This window comes from Anomaloglossus baeobatrachus, chromosome 1 (assembly GCF_048569485.1).
Source record: "Anomaloglossus baeobatrachus isolate aAnoBae1 chromosome 1, aAnoBae1.hap1, whole genome shotgun sequence".
NCBI lineage: Eukaryota > Metazoa > Chordata > Amphibia > Anura > Aromobatidae > Anomaloglossus > Anomaloglossus baeobatrachus.
In genome coordinates, this window is record NC_134353.1 from 672,265,656 (window position 1) to 672,287,553 (window position 21,898).

Here is a 21,898-nt window from a genome sequence, read left to right on the forward strand (position 1 = left end):
TGCGTCACGAAAACCGTGACTCCCGACGATGCATCGCACGATAGCTCGTCTCGTGTAAAGCCCGAATTAGTGTGAGGGGAACCAATCAGACACCAACACGCCAGCAGTCTGACTTCAACCAATGGCAGATATTGTCACAGAGGGTGGGTGGCGGAAGCAGTGAATATTCATGAGACTTAATGAGCGGATTTGGAAGCTGTGTGACAGTCGGGTGGGAGACTCGGTAAGTATAATTTTCCTGCTTTAATCCTCATTTTGCTTACTTTTACAGCCACGTAGCCCTTATTAACACCATTTTATAACATTTAAGTTGGGGTCCCTTAGACTTATATGGTGTTCAGTGTCCGGGTCAAATTCGGGTTCAAGTCTGATCCCGTACTGAACTTTTTCTTTTAAATCCGGCCTGACCCACCAAACCTGAACATCTGCGGGTTTGCCCATCTCTAGCTACTACCTTTTTTCCCAAATAAGTGGACAATGCAATGGTCCCTGTCACACTGGCTGGAGTGGACCCACTGCACCTCAACTAGGCTTACCCTGGAGGAGTGTGACTAAGTGTCTTTTGGGTCTTCACCAGAGCCTTTGATGGTGTGCTTAAAAAAATGACACTTTTATTAATACATATGCTATTAAAAAGTAAATGAAATTCAAAAGGACAGAAAAGACAGTACAAAAGTAACCAAGCAGTAAAGTGCATTTGAGCACTGGAGAGATATAAATGCACAGAAATAATTTATATACTAGACACAATGGTCATGAATAAACATGCTTGAATATAAATGTTGCAATTGTGGCACCCCTGAGGCTTCAGTTGCTACAGGGTACTGCATCTCATTTAAGGTGTAGTATTCATCTCGGGTGAGGAGGAGGTTAATCACTGGTGTTTCCATATTTCACCTTACATACAGCCTTCTCACTGGGGACTGGACTAGGGTAGGCTGGGGGTGGCCATCACGAGGCATGGGACTTTTTCGTTCACTAGGGCAACCACCTGGGGGGTGGGTACCACTTGGGGTAGAAGTAGGAGCAACCTTGACACAATAGTCAGTAAAGTCGGGACTACAGTTCTGGCAACACAACACCATTTTCTTCAATTTCTTTCTTCTCAGAGCCTGAGGCTTGGAGCAGGAAGCTCAGCCTGGGTTCTTCACTTCATCAAGGGGTAATCCTTGTGAAAGGACGCACTCTGATACCGGTGTTGACCTCCGACTTACCCGGGATCGGCTGGGGCACATCACGGCAGAAACCGGCACTCCAAGGTGAGTGAAGACCTTGAACCGCAACCACTGTGTCAGCCCGTCCTTGCCATCGCCCCGCGCTTTGGCGCCAATGGCCACCACCATCATCCTCCCTGGGGCTTAGCTCCACCTATGGGGAGCTGAACCACCCGAGCTGTGTTACCATCCGCCCCAGAGGACATCACCCACATCGGCGGCTAATCCCTGGCCGCACACCACAGGTGGCGTCACGAGACAGCTACTCCCAGCATCCTCAACCCCTTCATCATCATAATCATCATCATCATCGCCATTCTTTCATCCCTTTTATTGACACTGATGGGGTCATGAAACCGGGCAGGGCCACCCGTGACATCCCCTGACCCTCACCGGCCCGATGACGAGTATTCTCAAGACCCCGTGGGGCCAGTCACAATCATGTGTGCATAATTAATGGATCCATATCCATGGTAATAATACAAACAGCAAGGTTAGCAAAAGAGAATAGTCCCTACAGAAGAAAATCAGTGGTAAGTATCTACTGGAAACATGCAAAACTGAGTGTCTCATTTAAACCATCTGGAGCCATAGCACTTAGGCACACAATCCCCTTGGTTTCCCGCTAAGCAAGTATCTTTTTAAAGTCCCCACCCCTAACACTGCCATGGATAACCTCACTACCCTTTAACAGAAAGATATGTACTTACTTATAGGGAACTGTGAGTTAGGGTTCAGTCACATATGCATGTAAAACATAGCTCCATTGTTGCTCCTGAAGTGTCTTGGAGTGAGATGCGAGTGACATGCAAGTGTCATTTTTCCCCTTGCCTAGTCTCCATCAGATATCCGTGTGTCGTCCGTATGTCGTCCATGTGACATCCGTGTGAAATGCGTTTTTTACATCAAGTTTTACATACTGTCAAAAGCTAGACAGATGGATAGACAGACAGATATAGCTCTAAAGGGTGTTTACATAAAGGAGACAGTTGCACACTGCTCCTTTTTGTTACTGTGTTTCATATTCAGTTTGCACCTGTTGACATTAGAAAGATTGAATGTGCCATCAGTATTTTTCTTAGACTAAAGGGTGTTTAGCCTTGTTTTTAGCCCCAAATTTATCATTTCATAAAAAACCCCGATGTGGTGTCCCCCCTTATTTTTGTTAGCCAGCTAACGTGAATTAGACAGCGGCAGCTGGCAGCTCTACCTTGGCTGGTAATCCAAAACAGAGGTCGGCTGTTGAGTTCATTGCCGCAAGCAAAGTACTGAGCTAATCTTATGATAATACCGCTTGTCCACGGCTGCTCACACAGTGCTGTGAGAGCCCCTTTGGTGACCTGGGCTGACCTCATGAAGTTAGGTCGGGTCACTGTAGTGCTTCTCACAGCAGTGTGTGAGGCTGCAGGGACAGCTCTCCCTGCCAATGGGGAACATTCTGTTCTTCATTGACTGGCACAGTTAGTATGAGATTGTCATCGGAACCCCTTATTGGATTACGCTGGACCCAGATTAGGGATTTGCCTGGGGAATATATCGGTGAAAAAGGTCGTAACTTGCCTTTATTTCTTTAATAATTTTCTCTTTTTTTGTCTTTCAGGTCTGCTTTTGGAGAACATCATGGGACCTCGCTATGGATTATGTTGGATATTTTTTTGTTAAAATTTGTAATAAATTGGTGAACGAGGGATGTAGTCTGGGGTGTTTGTCCAAGTAACATGTATTTTCCTTTTTTTTATAACTACTGGATTAGTAAAGGGGGTATCTGATAGACACCTACCTATTAGTAATATCAGGGCTTGATGTCAGCTGGCAATTTACAGCTTCCATCAACCCCATTTATTACCATTTGCCACCGCATCGGGGCAATGGGAAGAGTCGAGGCGAAGTGCCAGAATTGGCGCATCTAATGGATGTGCCACTTCTGGGACCAATGTGGCCTACTATTGTTAGGCTGGGGAGGGCCCAATAACCATGGGCCTCCCCAGCTTGAAATTACCAGACCACAACTGTCGGCTTTACCTTGGTTGGTGATCCAATATGGGGGACCCACGTTTTTTTGTTTTAAATAGTTTATTTTTAAATAAATAATTTAGAATAACAGCGTTAGGTGCCTTCTGTTTTGCATTACCTGCCAAAGTACAGCTGCCAACTTTGGTCTGCAGACTGACACTATCTACTTTACCTTAGCTGGCTAGCAAAAATAAGGTGGACCTCCCATCATTTTTTTGGGGGGGGCATAATGAAGCACCACTCACAGCATGCTGCGATTTGCCCCGCACGTAGAAGATTTCAAAGATGAAAGTAGCAGATGTGCTCTGCTCTATTGGTTAACATTAGTGCTAGTGCATTGCGATGTTTTCTCGCATTGCACTCACACATTTTATATGCAGATGTGACTGAACTCTTACATTACGTGCCCACAATCAGGACTCGCTGCATCCTGGACACGGTGAGTGCTGACCTGCAGTGCTGTGAGTCTTCTCCGCAGTAGACCACAGCTGCTCGTGCCCACGATCAGGGTTCGGTGCGCTGCGGTCTGTCGCTGTGCTTTCTCTACGGAGAACACTTGCGACTCCGCAGTAAATAATTGACATGCTTGCGGCTCGGAAAGTCGCACCGCAGGTCAGTTTTCACTGCAGCCCATACACGCACCGTGGGTATGGGATTTCTAGAAATCCCATGTACTGTACAATGCAGCGTTTTGGACACATCTGAAACACTCTGCATCCAAAATGCTGCTAACGCTGATCGTGGGCATGTAACCTTAGAGTACAGGAGCATGTGAGGGATATTGGTGCTGCCAGGACAATGGACAATATCACTATTTTGAAAATGTTAGCAAAATACATCAAAGTTGCAATCCTAGATCACTTATGATAAAGGGTATTGAGTTAGGAACTATTGGATGTGTTTAGTTGTTACATTATTTGTTTCAGTCTTTTTTCTGTTGAAAACATTAGAAAGTTGGTAAATTTTGCTAATAAGCCCAGTTAACTCATGTCTGTGGGAGGGGTTTAATAATTTGATTGCAATTATATTGAGAAGTAAAGAAGCTGTGAAATCTGAAATAACAGCTGTAAAAAAATGTGCTGGGTCCGAAGGCTGAACATCAGGCCTTTTTATGTGGTCTTCAGGAGTTTATTAAATTGTCTAAAATAGACATTAATTCTCGGCTACAAATATTTTACTATACTCATATCAGTCCAGTATAGTGTACATACTGTTTTTATCCTTTGTCATGACCGTGACCTGGTGGATTTAGTCATTTGCTGTGAAAATGACAAATAAGTATGTTAGTGGTAATGTATCGTCAGCGACGTTAATTGTTTTATAATAGTAAATGTAATGAATGTCTGTGCCACAGACGCAAAATATTATATAACCTAATTTGCAGTCCATTGAATATACTATGAGTTTGTTTTTTTTCACTAATGAGCAAGATTAGTACTAGTAATAGTTCTTTCCAAGAAATCACAAAGGCATCTTGTTTGAAATAAAAACTTACACTTCTAAAATTAAATTATTTGTTCTTTTTATCTGTCCCTTTGTGACATTGATCAAAGCATCCCCTGCGAGCATATTGTAGTTTTTGTTTGAGTGCAGCTGAGAAGACACCTGTACTATTGACCGCTTTTAGATCATTTTGCTTATATCGTGTAAAGCCTTGATGTGTATAAATAACTGTTACATGAAACAGACATAGAAACAGAATATTGACGTCAGAGGAGGCCACATGGTCCATCTACGTCTCTTTCTACTGTATTTTGTTTTAGACATTTTCTACGGTATGTAGAAGTGTTACAAAAATTTGTATTCTTCAGAAGACAGATTTTTTTTGCAATTTACTCTGTACAAATTCAGTAACTTGGCATCTAGCTGTGGTCCCCATTTTTCCGAACTGTAGAGTGCTGTCATAAAGCAAAAGAAAAAAAAATAATTGAGTAATACTCACCTTACTATACTTCCCCCACAGCTCCCACTGTGTTGTCCCCACAGTGCCCTGTCTGACCTTCCGCGAGCCTCCTTTTTCTTCCATCACGCATTCTCTCTAGCTTGCTTCACTTTATGATGGGTCTCCTGGTGCCACCAACACGATGTTTGTGCTGTGTTAGCATAACATGATGTTACAATGGACATTGCACAAGGCCTAGTCAGTGTTTTTATGCGATGATTTTTCAAAATTGGAGGACAACTATGCAGTTTTACAGTGATTTGGGGAAAATTGTGCAAACAATATGCTGTGCAATCGCATCATGTGAACATACCCTTAAACCCCCGTCACACATAGTGAGATCGCTAGCGAGATCACTGAACCGTCACAGGTTTTGTGATGTATCAGCGACCTCGCTAGAGATATTGCTGTGTGTGACCAGCAGCAGCGAGCGGGCCCCTGCTGCGATCGTGACAAAACGATCACGACCATTTTTTGCTCGTTGGTCTCCTGCTGTGTAGCACGCATCAGCGTGTTTGACAGCGGGAGACCAACGAGCACCGGTTCTGAGTGTGCAGGGAGCTGTCGTTACACGGGTCGCTGATGGCTTGTCGCTAGTCGCTGTGGAGATGTCTGTTGACAGCTCAACAGCGACCATGTAGCGACTTACCAGCGATCCCTGCCAGGTCGGATCGCTGGTGGGATCACTGGTACGTTGCTATGTGTAACGGGACCCTAAGGGCCCATGTACACTGGCTGATCAAGATTGTGTTCCTTGGAATTCTCTTTTATTAGCTTGTCTAAACAGGCCAGCAAAGACTGGAATAACTCCTCCTTCTCAGACAGCACATTGTCTTGTGTAAACAGGACATGTACTGCCTACAGCAATTATGTTCTATGTTCCCAGAATGATTTCATGTAAGTTCAGGCTACTAAACCACCACCAATCAACTTGCATGTAGTCGATCAGCGGTTGTTTAATGCTGGAGACCGGGCTGTCAAAATGCAGCCTAAGGTTGGAAAACGCAAAAGAAAGGGTATTTTTAAAGTCTTGCTACGTGGATTTTTCAGGATGAAAACTCAATGTAAAAAAAAATTTAGGCTTTGGGTCACATGTTGTGTTTTTACTGCTTTTTTTGGCATTTTTTTTTCACGAGTTTTATGCAAATAAATCCAAAGGAAAAGCTGCACTTTATAGTACCAGCTAAGGCCCGTTTCACACGTCAGTGAAAAACAGTGACGTTTTTCACTGGCGTGTAAAACACGCACATGTCCCTGCGTGTGCCGAAAATCACGGCACACGTGGGTTGTCTAAGTGCAATCCGGGCTCCGTTCTCCGTGGCCCGTGATTGCACTTAGGCTATGTGCGCACTGGGAAATGGAATTTTCTTGAGAAAATTCCGCATGCTCTCAAAGATTACCGCACCCGCGGTAAAAAACCGCGGGAAACCGCACCCGAAAACCGCATGCGGTTTGCCGCGGTTTGCTGCGGTTTTACCGCGGTATTGATCGCGGTATTGCCGCGGTTTTGCCGCGTGCGGGTTGGGATGTGCTTTATTACATTCAATGCAATAAAGCACATTGAAAAAAAAAAGTCATTTAATTCTGAGATAGTAGATAGATAGACAGAAGAATAGATAGAGGGATAGATAGACAGACAGATAGAGGACAGATCGCTGCATTTCCCACGGTCGGCAGTGAGTTCACATTACCGGCCGTGGGAAATGACCGGTAATTACCTCTGCTGTCTGCTGCTTTCATTCAGCGCTGTGTCTGTGACAGTCGCGGCTGGATGTAAGCAGCGCAGGACCTGTGGATTACGCCGGAGCTTTGGTGCGGGAGGGGTTAATAAAATGGTGAACGAGGCTTGTTTGTTTTATTTAAAATAAAGGATTTTTCGGTGTCTGTTTTATTCACTTTACTTACGGGTTGATCATGTCAGCTGTCTCATAGACGCTGCTATGATCAAGCCTGGAGTTAATGGCGGTGGTCCCCCACCATCATTAACCCCTTGTATTACCTTGCTGCCACTGCTACACGGCAGCAAGAAGAGCCGGGGACACGCCGGTGGTGCCGCATAATGCATGCGACAGTCCCGGGGCAGCTGCGGCTGATATTCTCGGCTGCGGGAGGGGGAGTGAGGCGGGGGACATTAACCCTGCCCCTCTCCCTCCCCAGCCTGAGAATACTGGGCCGCCGCTGTGTGCTTACCTCGGCTGGAAGGTAAATATGCAGCGGAGCCCACGTTCTTTGTTTTCTATATTTCCGTTTTCTTTCTTTGTGTGTTCTATGTGTCTGTGACGTCTATCTGTGTCTGTGATGTGTTTGTGTTTACTCTCTGCTTTGCTTCCTCTTCCTGTAATGACATCACTTCCCTGCAAACCGCAGACAGGCGATGTACATTACCGGAGGTAAACCGCGAAATACCGCAGGGAATAACGCAGGAAAACGCAGTGAACCGCACAGAATTTGCTGCCTGCGTTATTCCCTGCGGGATTTCATGATTAACATTGGAGTCAATGGAGTGAAATCCCGCAGCGATGTGCGGAAAAGAATTGATATGCACTTGTTTTTGCTGCGGGATTCCCGCAGCAAAACATGCAGCTGTCAAATTCCGCCCAGTGCGCACAGGATTTTTTTCTCCATAGGATTTGCTGGTGATTCACTGCAGAGATGTTATGAACATTTTCTGCAGCGAAACATGCAGCAAATCCGCGGAAAATCCGCGGCAAAATCCGGTAAGTGCGCACATAGCCTTAGAGATTCACTCACCTGTGCCCGCTCCCGCTGTCCATGGTGCTTATCGCTCCCGCGGTGCAGCATCCGGCCGGCGGTGACCCCTGCAGCAGCTGCTTCCGGGTCGGCTGTGTCGCGCATAATGAATATGCGCGACAGTAATCAGCCGGCACAGAAGGAGGACATTGCTGGACGCCGGGTGAGTTAAAATGTTTTTTATTTTAAAAGTACGTTTTTTTTCTAGCACGTGTTTCACGGACCACACCACTGCGTGGTCCGTGGAACATCAGTGATGCCAGAAAAAAATGGACATGTCTCCGTGCAGCAATCACTCACACGCGGGTACGCCGCACGGAGACACGTGCAGTGACAAATCACTGACGTGTGAGCAGACCCATTCATTATAATGGGTCTGCGTATGTCCGTGATTCTGGTACGTTTAAAAAAAAAAGCACAAACGTACCAGAATCACTGACGTGTGAAGGGGCCTAAAGCTGAGATTTCAGAAATCTCATGCACACACACACCTGCTTTTTTTTTTTCCTGACTAAAATGGAAAACTGCTGTTTTTTTTTTTAAAGAAGCAGCATGTCAAATCTTTCAGAGATTCAGCTGCTTATTTCACTTTTGAAACAAATGAGAGTGAAAAAACGCACATGCATTTTTTTTGTTTTTGCTGCTTTTGTGGTGAATTAGACTAACTTTACTTAAACATGTACTTTATACAAATAACAAACCATAAATGCGGCAAGAATACAGCATAAAATGCAGCTTTGATACTGCTAAGAGAGCAGGTTTATCACTTTGAAACAATTAGGAAGCGTATTTAAAGAATATTTGAAGTTTCTTGTGTGTGTATTTTGGAGCAGAATCTGCTCACTGCGGACAATGAAGTAGGGAAACCTTCAAGTGAGCAAGATATATTCAGTTTACTGCGATAGGTGAGGTTACCTTGTTTGGGACTAGCATTTTTGTGTTATAAATGGGGAAAGGGAAATGTCAAACACCTTTGACTGCTTTTTTTCAGTGAACATAAAATCCCAGCAATCTTGAAATCCTGTCTCGATTAAAGCATCCATTCACATGATCAATCTCTGCTTCATTCATTTTGTATGGGACTGATGGAAAATGCAGTCCCATACACAATGAGCACCTCCACTCATTTCAAGACAGGGTTCCAGAACCTTGATCTAAAGATTGCTGAGGATCTGACCACAGGGACCCTCAGCGATCAACTAGATATACTTTTTGGGGGAGAATAACCCTTTACTTGCTAGATATTAGTAAAAAAAAAACCAAAACATATGGAAGGGAGATTGAGTGAGGAGCATGTGATACATACATTGTGTAATTCCATAGCCTTGTATTTGAAAAGTTCCTTGGTAATAAACTAAAGAAATAACAGTACTTCGGTTTAGCTATCTTTACCAGTGCGAGCACATGTGCTAAGTGTTTAGGAATCATGTGGTCGAAAAGATATGTTTATTGCATGCTGTATATTTATTAAGAAATATTGTGATTAATGATGGGCGAGCGTGCTCACCACTGCTCGGTACTCGATCGAGAATCGGGGTGCTCTGGTACTCGGCCGAGTATCTTGGGTGCTCGGATATGTCACCTGTAAAACATCGAACAGAAAGCACAGTCTTGCTTCACTGCATACGATACGATACGATACACTTTATTGATCCCGTGGGAAATTATGGTATCACAGTAGCACAACTTAAATAATAACATGAATTACGTAATTGGCAAGACAGTAGAGTTGACAGAAGAACATTATACATTAGATTAAGTCATACACAGTGGGTAAACTGAGAAGTAGAAGAAATAAAGAAGTAAACATTCACCTTGATGATTTAACACTAATGTTATTGTTGTACATTGCCATAGCAGTTGGCACATGATGTATGTAGATACTCCCAGCTAGAGGGCGGCACGGTGGCTCAGTGGTTAGCACTGCAGTCTTGCAGCGCTGGGGTCCTGGGTTCAAATCCCACCAAGGACAACATCTGCAAGGAGTTTGTATGTTCTCCCTCTGTTTGCGTGGTTTTCCTCCGGGTACTCCGGTTTCCTCCCACAATTCAAAAATATACTGATAGGGACCTTAGATTGTGAGACAGTGGGGGACAGTGTTGCTAATGTATGTAAAGCGCTGTGGAATTAATAGCGCTATATAAATGAATAAATATTATATTATTATTATTATTAGAGCTGTTTACTGACTCTGGCTCTCACTGGGGTAAAAACATTGTTTTTGGATGTGGTGTGTACAAAAAAAAAACAAAAACCTGTCCTTCTCCTGGAACTGCTCTGTTTATGGCTGGCAATATTTAGGCAAAGAGCCAAACTGGCCAATCTTTGACTTCAATTATACCTGTTGCTCAAGTTGAGCCTCTCCGAGCGTCTGACCAGCTTCGTATTGTTCACTCATCATTTCGAGTGCCGAGCAGTGTCCTGCTCGCCCATCATTAATTGTGATTGTAAAGTATAGACGTGTAGCCATCACAGCATTTGCTTATCCAAACTTTTGTTTTCTCTTTTGTAGGTTAAACAAATTATGGAAGAAGCGGTTACAAGGAAATTTGTGCATGAAGACAGCAGTCACATAATCTCTTTTTGTGGTAAGGTGTCAAGTTCTGAATTCGATTATGTAAAATTGTATTTCAGCTATTAACCTGTATATACACTGCTCTTAAATTTCATGTCTTTGGGGCAATTTTTGGCACACAATTCTGTGTGATAAACATTTTTTAAATTTTGGGGGGAAATTGCTGCAAACAGTGATTTTATTTTATTTTATTTTTTTATACGAGATTGAGCAATTGATACGTTTTGTACGAAGCCTAAAACCTTATTAGACATCAGTGATTTTTTTTTTTATTATACTTGCAAGAAAAGATCCCATTTTCATCAGTGTGTCAATTTGTGCCAGTTGTGGCTTTTTTTATGAAATAAAAAAGAGCGAAATTGTAAAGCTTCTCTTACCCATTGCAATGTAAAAAATGGATGGCACACTGATTGCACACTGATGACAATGTGTGATTGAGTGATTTTTCACAGACCAATAGACCTGTATGGGTAATTTTTTGAATGAGGTCTTAGTGTGTTTACATGTAGCAATTTGCCTCTTGGTCTGCTAATGTGTAGAAAAACTGCATAACGTTTTTACCTTTTTTTATATGGTTTGACAGTGACTTTTTTACATGTTTTTATAATGCGAAAACCACATTGCAGACTATTGTTACATGTTAAAGCATGATAAAATTGAGGAAAATTATAAAGTATATTTCAGTGATCAAAATTCTCTTTTTGTATACATATGGTAAGGGTGGTGGTGTGGGGAGTATACCAAAATTAAAATATTTTTCACAATACAATGTTTATTTTTCTTCAAAAACAGTTGATTTGTCAAAAGATATGGACACTTTCAGGGTCGTTAATTTTTGGACTTTATTTGATTTCATAAAAAAATGTTGAAGCATTTATCTTCTATAGCTTCTGTTTCACTGTACATAGCTGGCTGCAGAATTATTTAACAATGAATTAGTCAGCAAACTTATGTAGAGTTTGCAACTGTTGGCTTTCTTCTTCTGAACGCCACTAAGCTTATTTGTGACAATATGAAGTTTAAGCTGAATTTTATTGTGGCCATAAGTCAACTTGGAGGGTTCAGAAGAAGAAAGATAAGTGTTAGGAACTATTTAAAGTATACTTTCAAGATCCTGAGATCCTATCAGGGCCCATTGATAGAGATCAGACTAGTATGGCTTCAGTCCTAGCCGCCTTCTCCCATCTCTGCGTTTAGATGATTGACAGGCATTTCCATTGCATGTACATGGGGAGAGCTACCTGTCATCCGCTGCTGTGGCCCAAATAAAATCCAGCCAGGTGCAGCGCCAGATTAGGATCTTCAAATTACCGTATATTTTCTCGGAAAGCATTTCGGAGATAATACACCTGACTGCAATTATGCAGCCAGGCTGCGATTTATGCGATTTATGCGATTTATGCAGCCCGCAGTTTGGTCAGCAGGAATTGCCTGACAGGTTACCTTTTAAGAACAAAAAAAAAATGTTCTAAAGCAGTTTATAGCCTGAGAATATTATTGCATATGAATAGAATTGATATGTGTTGTGACAGCACTAGATACAGTACCAGTAAAATGATGTAATGTGAAATACTTATTCATTGAGTTCATGTAATCATAATGATCTTTTCACGTTCTATAAATCCGGCTTTGTCAGTGCTCATTATAATGCTTTCACTGCCAGTTCACAAAGACAATTGTGATAAGCATCTACTGTATGCAATCAAATATCATTCACTGTACAGATATTATTTATTTTTTTAATTGTGACAGTATTTCCTTTTTGTAAATCAAGAGTTTATTAGTTTTGCTCAGCTTAATCAATACAGCAAGATAAAAGCTATAAGCTCCATGCATTACAATTGTACAGTTGTAAAGTATAATTAATTACAATGTCATCACACTTATATGGAAACAAAAAAAGGAGCTTAGAGCAAAACCTTTTTTGCATGTATTCTAACTCGATAGCATATATAGAAAAGATGAGACCAGGTAACCATAGTCAAGAAAAAAAAAAAAGAATAAAGTTAGAGAAAGCAAAGAGGGAAAATTAGAATAGTAAGTACAGGAAAAGAGAAGAAAAAAAAAGAGGGATTCTCACCTGGATGGCGCTCAGTCCTTATTGAATACTCTGACATGTAAAGCTGTGAAAATGTAAAAGTATGGAATATGGAGGGCTTCTAATGCATAGCGTTACCAAGTGGTCGGTTTCGGAGAATTTCCAACCATAACCAAGGGTGCCAAAGTGCTCAGAACCTTACCTGTTGTTCTAGTTATTTGCCCTATTCTTCTATTCTAAGGGTATCATTGCGTTCCACCACAAGTTCTGCACGTGTGAGAGGGTTCTTCTGCTTCCAGTACCTGGGAATCAATCTCCTAGCTACAGATAGGAAGTGTCAAAAGCAAACCTCTTCTATTACCATAGATTGGGATAGGAGGGCTATCACCATAGAAAGTTGCTTCTTGTTTGTAGAAAGTTTATTAAATAAGTCAAAAAATTGTTTAAAAGAACTGAAGTCCTCAGTGGTTGATACCTTTTAATGGCTAACTGAAAAGATGGTATTAATAGCAAGCTTTCGAGACTACTCAGGTCTCTTCATCAGGCATGGTATAACACAACATCTGAAGAGTCACATATTTATACACAACAGGACATAGAATAGTGCAGTAAACCCCCCCCCCCCCCCCCAAAAAAAAACAACAAAAAAACAAGTTATATGAAACAGAGCTATCACTATGGCAGGGGGGCAAACTGTTGTGGCCATAAATATTGCTGCAGTTCAGTGTGAAAGTTTTATTGTCCTCTGATTAGGGTCTGGTCCAGTGCTGTGACTGGCTCGGATGGTCAGAGGAGCACATATCTTAACTGATGTAAACAATAAAACTTTCACACTGAACTGCAGCAATATTTATGGCCACAACAGTTTGCCCCCCTGCCATAGTGATAGTTCTGTTTCATATAACTTGTTTTTTTGTTGTTTTTTTGTTGTTTTTTTTTTTTTTTTTTTTTTTACTGCACTATTCTATGTCCTGTTGTGTATAAATATGTGACTCTTCAGATTTTGTGTTATACCATGCCTGATGAAGAGACCTGAGTAGTCTCGAAAGCTTGCTATTATTACCATCTTTTCAGTTAGCCATTAAAAGGTATCAACCACTGGGGACTTCAGTTCTTTTAAACAATTTTTTATCTCTACTGGCTAACACGGTACAAAGATATATTTTACCTGTACTAAATAAGTCAAACACTGCTTCCCAAAAGTGCTTTATAGGCTGGATTGACCACCATATTTGGGTATAAAAGCCCATCTCTTTTAAACATCGCCAACAATTGTCTGAGGCAAATACAGAGTGAGTAGCCTATGGACACCTATGCCATCTCAATTAGACTTTGTAATTCCTCTCCTGCGGTAGGTAGAAAAAGCGAAGACGTATGCGTGAGAACAAGTATTTTTTGAGTGTTTTGGTTTTTTTTGGTGAAAGAGATTTTTCCAAGTCGCTCTCCCAACTTGCAAAGAAGGAAGGAGACTGTACGTTGGTAGTCATGTCAAACTGAAATAGCCCATACAATTAAATGGTATGCCCTGGAGCATCCGTCACCAAGCAAAAACCTTTGAACAACTAAGGAGCTTTATAAGGTCCATGTCATTGCAAACTGACATCTTCAGACCTCTTACTCCTTTCAAAGAAGAGCCTTGTATCTGGAGGTATGCTAGTGTTAAAAAAAAAGGTTTGAAGTGGCTTAATGGAAGGGTAAGATAAGGACAATATTTCCTTTTACTTTAATTTTCAGTAGATTAGAAAACATATTTTTTTTTTTTTAGCAGTAGAGTGTTACAGTTTATACAGTTTTCAAAGCCTTGGCATAATATAAGAAGAATCCATATGTGATCCCCTCGCCTACAACTATTGCTGTGGACATGTACATCCTCTGATAATGTTTGACATTGTTTTTTGTGTTGTTATTTTTTTTTTTTAATTAAATTGACTTAGCAACTGATGGGAAACCATTACTTCGCTCTTTTTAGCGACACGTTCACAAAATTATAGTTTTGTCTTGTGTCTGAAAATCTAAACACCATTATAATAGTGCATTGTGCAGTTATTTTTGCAAAAATAGCTGTTGCCTCAGAAATAGACACTCCTCTGTGAGTAAACAAACATAACAGACAAATGTTGGCAAATACTGCATTTTTCAGACTATAAGATGCACTTTTTTCCCCAAAATTTTCATTGGAAAGTGGGTTGTGTGACTTATAGTCAGGATGTACCTGGCTGTGGTTGTGAGGGAGCGGCGGTAGAGGAGCATGTAACAGGAGACAGGAGCAGGGTCATAGAAGGCAGGAGCCAGGTCACAGAAGTTGGGAGCCAACACTGGGGCTCACATTGTGTCCTTTAATAAAGAAAATGAGTATTCACTGCTTCCAACGTCCATAATCCTGCCCTCCTAAGTGCTGAGAGGTGGGCAGGATTGTGGACATGGGGAGTAGTGAATATTCATTCTCTTTAACCTCTTTGCAACCACTCACTGTAGATAAAAGTTGGCACTTGCTGGGCTTTGTGCAGCGCCAACATTCTTTTAAGGTTGGTGATCATTAGAGGATCACGAACCCCAGAGTCCCTCAATCAACACTGTTCCGGGGCAAAACGATAGTTCTGACCAGAGACATAATCAGGACCTGATTGTCTCCGGTACCGATGATGTTAACCCTTTGCGATCTTCTGTATGCCACAATCAATAGCAATCGTGGCATATAGAAGTTTGTATTACATGTACGGTGGCCTCTCAGAAGCGGCCAAAAGCAAAGTCTGACATGCAATCTGACACTTACATTAAAATGCATTGCTATGCTGATGCATGGCAATGCATTATACCAGCTATCAGACTAATAGAGGGGATAAGTAAACTCCCTAAAAACAACCCCTAAATTGCTGTTTCATGTTAATTTTGCCCCCCAGAAATCAGAATAATAAACAATCACATCACTCTGTTGGCAAAAATCTAGAAAAATTATAGCTCTCAATATATGTTGATGCAAAAAAAAAAAAGGCGTATTTAGTGTGTGATAGCAGCTAAACATAAAAAATCTGTATAAATCTGGTATTGCTGCAATTGCATTGTCCAAACATAAAACCATCTAAACACTTATACCACACTGTGAACACCGTTTAAAAAAAATAATAAAAGCGATTCTTGACCTACTGTGGATTTATTCATTCTTCCTCTCAAAGACTGGTGGAGGAAGGTTGAACTAGATGGACCTAGGTCTTTTTTCAACCTAAGTAACTATGTAACTATGTAACTATGTTACTATGTAAGATATCAGTAAGAGTCGGCTCACATTTATCCTGCGCTCTACGCAGAGTGCTTACACAGAGTAACTTCAACTGCGTCCCTATATTGAATGGCTCCGTTGGGGGTGTCATCTGATTCATATTATTGGGAGATTTAGATGGAAACTGCAATGTAAGTGTTCACCTTAGAGAACAGGATATACAGTATGTGATCCAAAATGTTATGTAAAATGTTCCCAATAAAAGCTTCAACTCAATCCACAGACATAAAAAAAAGGCCCCACTCAGGTCTGTAATGTCAATGTAATATAGGGGTTTTTTACTTTAATGATAACACAAGGCTCTGGAAAGGCAGTATTGATTAAAATCTGCAAGGAAAAAAGCATGGAAAAAGTAACGTGTGCACAGAGCCTTACAATGCATTTACATGACCAGAATCTGCATAACTAATCATACACTAAATAGTTGCAAGTCAAATTTATGTATGATATAGCCAAGATGATTGTCTAATAAATGAAAGTAGTCTGACACTCAAAGCTGTAGTATGTGGTGATATATGGAGCCTGAAAAACAAAAGTTCAAAACATTGTTACACATTTGCCTGTATGTGAATGTACCAGGATGGGAGATCATATATACCAGGATGGGGCAAGATTGGGGGACACATATACCTGGAAGAGAAGACAAGTACAGAATTGGGGAACATTACCCCCATAACACTGTCATCAACAGATCCCCATAACAGTGGTTCATATTTTTTTCCTATTTTTCTCCTCTAAAACCCAGGTGCGTCTTATATTCCAGAGCAGTTTATAGTCCAAAAAATATGATGTGTATTTTTAGTAATTAGTTATCACTGCATAGTAACAGCTATCACCTGCCTCATTAACTTCAGATACAAGTGGATCTGTCTTGAACACTAGTGTTATAGATCACATTTCCATTGATGTTATAATAATGACAGTATAAAGACTGATTAATTATTATAAACCCTTTGAGTGTCACGAACACACTTCTCTATACGTGATGTTGGGGTGTGCATGCAAGGGTTAATTATCTCCTCTCACTCAGTGCAGCACTCAACCTCTGTTATAGGCTATAAAGTGAGCATAAATCACACCCCAACACAATCCACACACTCGGCTGCACAATAGGCTGCCATCACTCAACAAACACATGGGGTGATGATTCCCCAAAATAAACTGCTGTCTGACAATCAAAAGGATCACACACTCTCCGTAGGGCTATAGATTCATTAGAGTATAAGAGGATTAAACTTATTACATTTTTAAGTTTTAATATAAAAATAAACAGTGCATCCGATGAAGGGTATAAAAGATAAAAATGAAGTGTGAAGATACAAATATGCAAACCAGTTATAAATTAAAAACTGAGAAATAACAGAATTACCTAAATGTTCCAGTCTAAAGTTGTCTTCTATTTCCTTTGGGGGGAGGAGAAAATGAATTGTGGATCACACAACCAGCATAGGCAGGCCCCCACATGAGAACAGCTTTCTTTTCAGCCACCCAGCTTTTTGGATGCTTGACCCCGGGCTCATGTTTCCAGGACAGCCAAGATTTTAATATTCGAATCCTAGGTCTGTGACTGGACCATGGGCTAATTTAGGGGTGAACACCTTACATATTAAATGCCCTTTTTTTCCAAACACCTCCTTCCTATAATTAATTTTGAAAATGTCAAGCCTGACCATTTGTACAGATTTTGAAGCTCAGAGTCGCAAGAATTGAGGTGCCAAAATGCCTATGATTCTGTTTTAATCAGAAGAAACTTTGGCCTGGGAAGTGTAATTGCCCACTTCTGCGTAAACGAATCTGACTGGCTTTCTTGTAAGAGTTCCTTTGACGTTATTACCTGTCCAGACCAGGAGGTCTTGCTTCAGTGAAGGCTAAAGTGTCAGCACTCCTTCTTTCATTCCTAGTTATAATTAACCCCATGTTCAGTGTGAAGGGTGGATGTCTGCTGAGTTATGATTTTTACAATTTCTGTATGACAATGAGCCAGTATACTGTTCTACTAATGTTTCCCAGAAGAACAAAAAAAACAAACAAAGACAAAACAGCACAATGCTCTTCTGTCGACAATTGAACGGTGCTTCAGCTGTTTTCAGAACTGCCATAGAAGACAATGCAGAGGTTTACCCATATATATGTGGCATCATGAGTCCCTGTAATGGAAGTGGGACCTGCATCTATCAGACATCTATGGTATTTCTTGAATATGCCATAATTATCTTTCATGACAACACCTTAAATAGGAACTTCAGTAAGCAATAGTGTGAATAGCAGTACATCACTCATATAGAACTGTATGGCTTCCACATGTGTGTTTTCCGTATGTGCCCTAATAGTATACATAATAGTATTTGCCTTAATGGTAATAGTATATAGCAATGTATTGCTGTTTATTGAACATGCTATTTAAAACATTATAGAATTGTTTTGTGGGGATAACAGCGCGCTCACACACAGAGCAGTTTCGTATGGAGCAGAGAGTGAAAAGGTGGAAGTATGCGCTCACCTGATGCTGTTGTTAAGACACAACACTTGTTGATGTGTGTAACTTCTGCTGCGACACCTGTGGCTGGAGGAAAAAAAATCTTCCAGATGAAAAATAATGGAGGAGGATCACATTGAACGTGCTGTAAATTATAAGTCTTTTCTATTCCCAAATGGTTATTTATTGTTAAAACGCATTTCTGCAACAAACCAGAGCCTTTCCTAAAGTAAAAAATATATTAGAAAAAACAAACATCTGGTGCTGAAATGCAAAGAAACAATAAAGAACTATTTTAGAAAACAAAAGGCTTCTCATTTAACTCAATGCAGGTGTCACACTTTTACAAGTGGCGGGGAGAAAGATGGGGTACAGGGTCTTAGAGTGGGTCAACGCCTCAAAGAGAGACCCTCTAATAGTGAGGGCCATGGCGGCCTCCAGCAACTCTAGCATGGTATATTGCATTAGAGAGATCCTAAACCTACCTGACAAACCCTGACAGAAATGACTCCTAAGTGCAGGGTCATTCCATTGGGTGTCAGTTCCCCACCTCCGGAACTCCAAGCAATACTTCTCCACTGGGCGCTCCCCCTTCTGGAGCTTTTGAAGTTTAGACTCCACGAGTGTGACACCATCAGGGTCGCCGTATACGAGGGCCGCAGCCGCAAAAAATTAATCCACAGAAAGCCAGTTGGCACTGAGAATGCCCAGGACTGGGGATCTTCCCGCAAAAGAGAAACAACAATCCCCACTTGCTGTTCCTCACTCCCTGAATAATGAGGGTGGAGCTTGAATTATAATTTACAAGCCTCCTTGAGTGTGGTAAACTTGTCCCTCCCACCAGAAAACTTATCTGGGAGGGCTATTTTGGGTTTCTTGTTGTGCATGGGCGAGCGCCGAGACATGTTGCAGTTGCTGCATAACCTGCAAGCACAGATCCGTGACCTCCTGAGAGAGGGCCTGCAGCCTGAGCCATAGTGACACAGGAAAAATGTAGGGCTGATTATTATGTCAAACTTTTACACCTAGCGGGAGCGTTCACAACAACAAATGTCTAAAACACAACAAAAACATCCCACAACAACACCACAAGCAATGGGGATACCAGGAACACAAGAACAATGGTGGGCCCTGGTGCTAGTGAGAGGGTAGATGGAACACCTCTTGCCTTTACCTGCCGCTGTACCGTACACTCCTAGCCAGACCCTAAACAAGCTCCCCCACCTGTCACCAAGCAGGAACCTGAAGTTCTGAAAAGACCCTTCAATAGTGATGGCTACTGAGTGGGAAGGTAAGGCTCACTAGACCCACCACTGCACAAATACAGCAAGAGGATAGGTGAGACAAACAGGGGAATAATAACCAAAATGGAGAAAATACGACTTCAGGACGAATCCACAGCAGCTCTTCCACTAAGGTTGCCAGAATACAAATGGTTTTGTATAATCAGCAAGATTTCGGGGAAACCTTGCTACTTAAACACAAAGGGGTGTCGCTACAGAGCAGTTGCAGCTGACCTGCACTGCTTGGAAGCAGCTAGCAGCAGAATTGACATTAACTGTTTCAGCACCAAGAGAAACGAAACAACATTTAAATCTAGAATCCCAGATGGAGTTGAGGCTCTAGTCTTAAAGCTGTCACTAATCTCTAAAAACAGGGAGACGACCGTGACAGCAGGTCGTTCAACATGATATCTTCCTCTTCCATTATTTAAAACATTATAGGCATAAAAAGGTACTATGGACGGCCCAATATCCTTAATTGAGAGACCTATTGCAGCTTACTACAAAACTTACTCATTAAATAACTGTGTGGATACAACATTAAATGGAATCAGCATGATCTGGGGCATAGAGCCCGATTCCAGTGATTTGTCACTGGCTCAGCAACTTGCTGTACTTTCAATGCGATTCATGTTTTATCAGCAGGAGATTATCATTGCCGGACTAGGTGTTGCGTGCCAGGCAGTTTAACTAATCGTGTTACTCCGCCACTAATTGGCAGCTTGCTGACAATGTACAGGGTACATAGGAATCTCATAATTAGGGCTGTGGGCAGCTCTGTATTCTAACCACTGCTACATCATCAAGAGTGAAAATAGTTTTTCTATCAAAACTGCACCAAGCAGTCCAGTAAGTAATACATCGTTGTAATCAGGGTCTTTGCCCATACATTATTCTTCTCTCAGATTCCATAGCCAAAAACCTGTTGACTATGACATTTCTTCATCAATTACAGGGAATTACAGACTATTTCATTCAACAATAAATTAATTCTTTATTCTTTTTTATTGTTTTTACATGTAGGAGAATATTGTCTGCATAGAGAGTGCAGCAGAGTATGTGTGTGTTATACCAGCTATAGTGAAAAGGACTTAAATGATAAAGAAATGTAAAAGATTAGGCTCTTGGAAAGGATCAAGTACAACTTATTCCCTGGAGACTACACAGTGACATGGGAGATGTAGAGAGAAAGACTCGTCTGTGTGGTGGATAGGGATACCAATCTACACAATAAGGCTGAATTTTTCAAAATGTTGTATAGTTAATTTTATTGAAAAAATAACTACAGATAAAAAGGGTTTTTGACCGATCCCTAATTTAGAAAAAAATAGTAGTGGCTTTAGCTGATCTTGCATCATTGGAAATATTCATGAACATACATCTTTTTCTTGCTTTTATTAGAAACTTTTCCATTTTTTGTTTCTTTTTTTCATCTCTGGAAATAAAGAACTGGGGGATAAAAAGGTTTGACTTTTCTAACGCTGTTAAAATTAGCCTAGTTCTGAAACAGAGCCAATTCAATCAATTTCTTGCCTTCTGAAGCACAAATAACACCCTGAAGAGTTTTTGATGTCAATTATAGTTATCATTATAGACTAATTAATGATAAACCTGGCAGACAGAAGCAAATTGTATGTGAACACTTAAAAAGATGGTCAATTAAAATTTTGAGTCAGGAAAGAACATTACTTACAAAAGTAAAAAACCTTGTTTCATCTTTCTAAAAAATAAAATAAAAAGAAAGCAGCAGTCTTTATCATGAACGTATAGCATGCATAAGTGAGGTGCGCCAAATTTATTAATCTGTATTCTAGGTTTTACATGTTATTAAAGATTTAATACATTGATAAGATTGCAATTTTCAAGAAACGGCTCTAGAATGTTATTCAGGTTGCGTCTGATTTTGCAGCTCATTCTTATCCAAATGAGTGAAATTGCAACTTATGAGGGGGGCTTTTCTTGGGGGGGAAAAAATACAAACCTATATTTCCATCCCCTTTCCCATCTTGCTCTTGGGACAAAAGTCTGCAGACAGTGAACAATACCTAAATTAAAAACATTGAGAAAATATCTAGCAGTAATTAAATAAATAGTAATAGTAGATGACATAACTTAGGGTATTTAGGTCACACTATTTAGAATAAAAGAACATAAAATCATCCCACCATGACAAGGTGTACCTAATCAGGATAGTCCCTAACGCTAGTAACAAAATGGCATATAATCCCAGTGAAAACCCAACTATGGTTCCCATCCCTACCAGAGACGTGTTGGAGATGTAACAGTGAAACAGGCACTTTTATGCACATTTGATGGCATTGCGAGGTAT

At 41.0% G+C, this 21,898-nt stretch overlaps 1 protein-coding gene across 1 annotated transcript in view; it reads left to right on the forward strand.

Moving 5' to 3' along the window:
• SGSM1 (small G protein signaling modulator 1) overlaps positions 1 to 21,898 on the forward strand; it is a 333,454-nt gene that overhangs the window by 100,621 nt on the left and 210,935 nt on the right. The window contains exon 3 of the mRNA XM_075320055.1: positions 10,433 to 10,508. Coding sequence (XP_075176170.1) covers positions 10,433 to 10,508 — 76 coding nt within the window. The remainder of the gene's footprint in view (positions 1 to 10,432; positions 10,509 to 21,898) is intronic.